Raw genomic sequence first — 6000 nt, 5'->3', positions numbered from 1 at the left:
CAGTTTTTGGTCAGGAGACATGTCGCAGGGGAACTGGCACAGGACCTGCTCAATGGGATTGCACTGCAGCCTCCAGTAAGTAGGTCCTGGGGCAAGGGAGGGGCACTGGGTGACAGGAGTAGGGCAAAATGGCGGGAAGTGGGCATGAAGCATGCAGCAAAAGAAAATAGCAGAAATGAAAGGCAAAAACTTAGAGAAAGCATCAGAAATGAAAGGCAAAGCTCAGAGGCAGAGATGAAAGGCAGAAATTGCAGAAATGGAATCCAGAAAGCAGCGGAAATAAGAGACTAAGCTCAGAGAAAGTGACAGAAATGAAAGGGAGAAATGGCAGAACGTAGACACGGCAGAAAGGAAAAGCAGAAAGCCACAAAAATTAAAGGCAAAGCTCAGAGAAAGAGGCCGAGATGAAAGGCAGAAATGGTAGAAAGTAGAAAGCAGAACAGCAGAAATGAAAGGCAAGAAAGCTCGGAGAAAGAGGCAAAAAAGAAAGGCAAGGATTTGAAAGAATTTGCACAGAAGGCAGTAGTGGGAGTGCAATTGAGCGAACAGCAGCAATTGATCAGGAGACCTGTCGCAGGGGAACTGGCACTTGACCTGATGTGTCCCATACAGAGACAATGAATCATATGTGTATAAATAGGTGTATAGCAAATGTTACATAATACAAAGGAAACTATAAGGTGTAGCATTCACGTCAGCCATATTATTAAGTATTTTTAAGAGTGCTTGGTCTGGAAAAGCACAAACTCAAAATCCAGAATGTCACACAGTAGTTATGGTTGGCTTTACTAATAAGAGTGTATTTCTACCCAAACAAACCCTTTTGAGAAATATTAGGATAACAAAAATGTGAAAAAAACATAACTTTCTAACCAGTACCATGCAGTTTGCATACATCTCGTCAATGGCAGTTCGTAGCTCACTGTGCTAGATTACGATTATAACTTATGAACTGCACATTAACAAAAGGATCTCTATGCAAAAACCCACTGAGCTATGCACATAAAAACTGTTCTGTGATCTGCATGGTACATGTTCTTGCAACAGGCATAGTTTTAGATGAGTCAAAACTGCCGCTGGACAAAACTCTGATCTCTCCAGCAGGTACATTAAATCCCATAGTTACACTTTTATTGTTGCGTGAAAACTGCTAGATTTACAAGGAATTCTGCTGCGGGTACTTTTAAAACTGCTACACTGCTACAAAACTAGCCTCTGCAGCAACACTGGACCTACCCTTCCAGCCTTTCCGGAAAATGCCCAAGGCCTGGTACAACGATACCCAGTATGGTTGATTCAGCCTTGGGTTCTCAAAACGCTGTGACAGAAATATAAAGAGGGTGCCTGACCACTACCAATGATTGTTCTCTCTAACACATATGTTCAAAATTTCTTCGAAAAACTCTTATAGCATAAACATGTGGAGCCCATCAATGAAGAGAAAGTCATTATTGGATACCTTTTGTACCATCCACCACCCGAGTTCATCTGCTTCAAAAAAAAAAAAAAAACGTGAATGACTCTTGTCTCCTGTTTTGAACTGTGGTAGTGTATGCGTCTATCTGCTGTATGACTTTGTTGTACACTGCAGCTAAGTTGTTGAAGAGAACGTTTATCCACAGACTTTCTGAAGTATATAATGGAGACATACTATTAGAATTTTTGAAATCCACGTTCTGTTTAAGCTTAGGGAAGGAACTATTCCTATCCACAGCCTAGTCATCAGCTCATGACATCATCACCATGGTCACCGGTCAAGTCAATGTGATTAAGGGAAGCCTGGTGATAAAAACGCTGCCTGTCACTCTCTCCCTCTTGAACATTAGACACAATTTTCACAACACTGCTGTCATGTCTTCTCTTGCACAACCCTTGGATGCTTCGCTCTGCATCCTAGTCCTGCTTAAAATAATCATTTGCCATACAATTTACTAAAATTTTTTTTACTTAATTAATTGTTTTTATTCGGGTTGGTCCTGTTTTACTTATCTTTATCCATTCAATATTCCTAAGTCACTATCTCACGGTTAGGTCTGCAGATCGACCAAGATACTGGATGGATACATAATCATAAAGTCTTAAACCCATCGGTGTTTGCGTATAGCTGAGTTTGTGTCATAGAACCTTAACACAAATGTCATCCGTTATCTTCTCCATTTCTCCCTGGCCAGTGGCTTTCTTACATATAAGAGCAATGACAAAATAGGACACTACACATCGTACACAGAATAAGATAAGGGTAACACATTGAGGTCAAACAATTTTCAAGTAACATCAAATATGTTTTATATACTTATTAATACTGGCAACAACACACGTTAAAAAACAATCAAAACGTACTGACCAATTTTACAATGTATTTTATTAAAACCTTGATTTCCCAGGGTTATTGTTACTAATAATGAGTATGTATCGGTCACAACCGTTTTTAAATTAAGGTAAGTTCCCTTTAGCTCCTCGGTTTTGCTGGTTGCATGACTTCTGTGCTCTGAAAGTAGTGTGCCATTTTGCATCACTGGACTTTCCAGTTCTCGAAAGCCAATATTTAAACACAACCTTTGAATACTTTTAGAACAATTATCTTATTCCCTCTCCGGAACACTAAGCAAAGGCATCGGAAAGATTGAAAGACATCGGGAAACGGCATCCTAACAAACCCAGAGAATTTGTCTTTGTTAGAAGACAACAAAGTGGGCAATCTGTATCAGCACTTCATAATGGCCATTCACATTTCAAAGAAGATCACCCAATAAGAAACCAATAAGAAACTATGAAAAAGTGCATTCCAACATTTCAATTTTCATTGACTGAGTTCTACCTCTTTTAAGCCTGAGGAAGAGTTGTTAGCAGAGGTCCATTGGGGCTTTGCTATGGGGGTCTATGCTTTGCTAAATACAATCTTCCCTGTGCCCAATAAAAGCAATTGATAGCATAGAAGCCTGTTTGACACTGGGTAGGCCTTAGGAAGAATTACCAAAGATGGCGCTTTCTGTTTTTCCTTCCGCAACTCTATAGTGAAAAGTACCTAAAATATGTCACCAGAGGTCATCCCCAGCGCTGCTTCTAGTGCTTGCTCTTTCTCTACTTCTGAGTCGTAAAATTTCCATGACACTTTTAGCATATACGTCTCTCAAATTTATATTGACAACAGAATCACGTGTTGCATTTTTCGTTAGCTTTTTCAAAGCCTCCCGCTGCCGCAGGGCTGCTTCCTTTATTTTAAGAGTAAAATAGCAGGCGGCAAAACGATCGTTTATGATGGCAATAGGCAATGCTAGTGCCAAAATTCCTGATAATATGCACAAAAAGGCCACTAGTTTTCCAATGGTAGTGTCCGGTCGCACATCTCCATATCCCACCGTGGTCATTGATGTGGTTGCCCACCACCATGCGCTCGGCACACTGGTAAAGGTGGTATCCGGAACTTGGTGTTCAACAGCATACTCCACCGCGGAAAATATTGAGACCCCCACGGACAGAAAGAGGAGAAGCAAGCCCACCTCTTCATAGCACTGTGCAATCGTCATCCCCAAGGACTTCAAGCCTGAAACGAAGATAATTGCCTTAATAGTCAACATTCAAAGTATTTTCATTCTCTGAACATTTACAAATACAACATATGAAAACACCTGCATAAAACACTTGTTTCCAAGAACAAATAGCCATCAATTAAAATAAACAGAATATTAAAAATTACGTCTGAAACTGCTTTCATTTTGATATGAAAAAAATTGCCAGTACATGCATGAACATTGTAAGAATGCCAAGAGGCAGTTTAGTGCGAAGTTGCAAAGTTGTGCCTTTATCAAGTTTAACAAAGATCTTTGGAAACTGCTGCAACTTCGTGATGGTTGCTAAGCTTGATTCTTATGCTACATACAGGTAAAGATGTACAAATTTGGTATTCAGATTCAAATAGTATTTTTAATAGGACTGGAAAATCACTTTTGAATTCAAAAAGTCAGTTTTCTACTTGTAAATGGATATAATCACACACATATTTTCGTGTGACTATATCTATCAGCGGAGCACTCCAAGCCTGGAATTTCCTGTAACTTTATGCACCCCAACAAGCCTATACATTTGTGGGTACTCACAAGCTCTTTTCTGAACCCTTTTTATCCTATAAAGGGGAGTTGGGAAAGGGAAGGTAATATCTCCCAAATAGGTGAGGTATAACGCCATACGATTCTCCACTGAGAAACATGTTTTCCCAAAAGAAAAGGAATGCAAGCTGAATATTTTCATTGGAATAAACATACATTTAAATATTAACTCGTGCATAAATGGAATTGTTAGAAATGGAGTTCCTGGTTGGCTAGGGTAGGCACCTTAGCCAGACAGGCACCACCAATCTAGTCAGGGCGAGGGAGTTACCCACCCAAGATAACCCTTGCTCTCCCCCTTGGTAGCTTGGCACAATCAGTCAGGCTTATCCCAGAGGCAATGTGTAAAGCTAATGCACAACACACAACACATGTGACACAATAAATACACAACAAAGGAAACACAACACCCAGTTAAAAATAAACTGTATTGCATAAAACATCATTAGACCAAAAGAGACATGTATCAGTAATCCCCTGCTAGACAAGCTGTCAGCAGTAGTAGGATAAACACATAGGTAACTGGTATTCTGCAACACAGTAGTCAGGTTGTCATTACCTCCAAAAAGCCACATGTCAGAATAAACATACTAGACATCATCATGATTTCACAGAGAAGAAACCTCCCCAAATGGCGTAAATCATAGAAAACATTACCCTCTATACATTGCTCAGTATCCCCAGTAGTGCACACCTCCTAACATGTCCTGGTAGTGTAAAACTCCTAACATACCACCATGAATCAGGGGCATTATCTTACTGAGGGAAAAAAAGGAAACACATATCACATGCAACAGGTCATAACAGAACAACAATGCAGCACCAAGGAAGGCAGAAATCACGTAGTGAGAAGACAGCCTCGAGAAGCATCACTACCAGCACCTTTCACCTGCAGGCTGCAGTGCACCTGCACTCCTAATACACAATATACAGTAGGCCTAGATCCACCACGCAAGGCACAGAGGCCCTCATTCTGACCTTGGCGGGCGGCGGAGGCCGCCCGCCAAAGTCCCGCCGTCAGGTTACCGTTCCGCGGTCGAAAGACCGCGGCGGTAATTCTGACTTTCCCGCTGGGCTGGCGGGCGGTCGCCTTCAGACCGCCAGCCAGCCCAGCGGGAAAGAGGCTTCCACGATGAAGCCGGCTCGGAATCGAGCCGGCGGAGTGGAAGCTGTGCGACGGGTGCAGTTGCACCCGTCGCGTATTTCACTGTCTGCGCAGCAGACAGTGAAATACATGTAGGGGCCCTCTTACGGGGGCCCCTGCAATGCCCATGCCAGTGGCATGGGCACTGCAGGGGCCCCCAGGGGCCCCGCGACCCCCCCTACCGCCATCCGGATCTCGGCGGTCCGACCGCCGGGATCTGGATGGCGGTAGGGGGGGTCGGAATCCCCGCGGCGGTGCAGCAAGCTGCGCCGCCGCGGAGGATTCAATGGGGCCGCGGTACACTGGCGGGACCCCGCCAGTGGTGCCGGTCCGACCGCGGCTTTACCGCCGCGGTCGGAATCCCCATTGGAGCACCGCCGGCCTGTCGGCGGTGCTCCCGCGGTCCTCCGCCCTGGCGGTCAAAGACCGCCAGGGTCAGAATGACCACCAGAGTCTCCTGGGCTCCTAATAGAAGGTAATCAGTACTCTGACGAGTACTTTATTCACAAAGGAGCTCACGCGCTCCTACTAAAAGTAATGTGGTCGGACAGGACTCGGCAGGGACAGGGTCCCTCACCCCCTGAAGCCATGAAGTGATCGCCCCATACCCGATATGCGCCTGGGTGAGGCAGAGCACCCTCACACTGCCTCAGTTACAGTGGTGAGCCTTTACCATGCTTCCTCACCTAGGTCTTGATGAACAGCCTCCCACTTCTCTGGAGGCTGTCCTCCCCAGCAATGTAGCCTAGT

General features: G+C 44.1%; 1 protein-coding gene across 1 annotated transcript in view; it reads right to left on the bottom strand.

Moving 5' to 3' along the window:
* Positions 1-2341: 2341 nt before the first annotated feature.
* Positions 2342-6000, bottom strand: part of KCNV1 (potassium voltage-gated channel modifier subfamily V member 1) — a 127845-nt gene continuing 124186 nt past the window's right edge. Inside the window, exon 2 of the mRNA XM_069220639.1 lies at positions 2342-3544. Within this exon, the coding sequence (XP_069076740.1) occupies positions 3036-3544 (509 nt within the window). The 3' untranslated portion in view covers positions 2342-3035. The remainder of the gene's footprint in view (positions 3545-6000) is intronic.

The sequence above is a fragment of the Pleurodeles waltl genome, chromosome 2_2 (genome assembly GCF_031143425.1).
Source record: "Pleurodeles waltl isolate 20211129_DDA chromosome 2_2, aPleWal1.hap1.20221129, whole genome shotgun sequence".
NCBI lineage: Eukaryota > Metazoa > Chordata > Amphibia > Caudata > Salamandridae > Pleurodeles > Pleurodeles waltl.
This window is presented reverse-complemented; position numbering and strand designations above follow the sequence as displayed.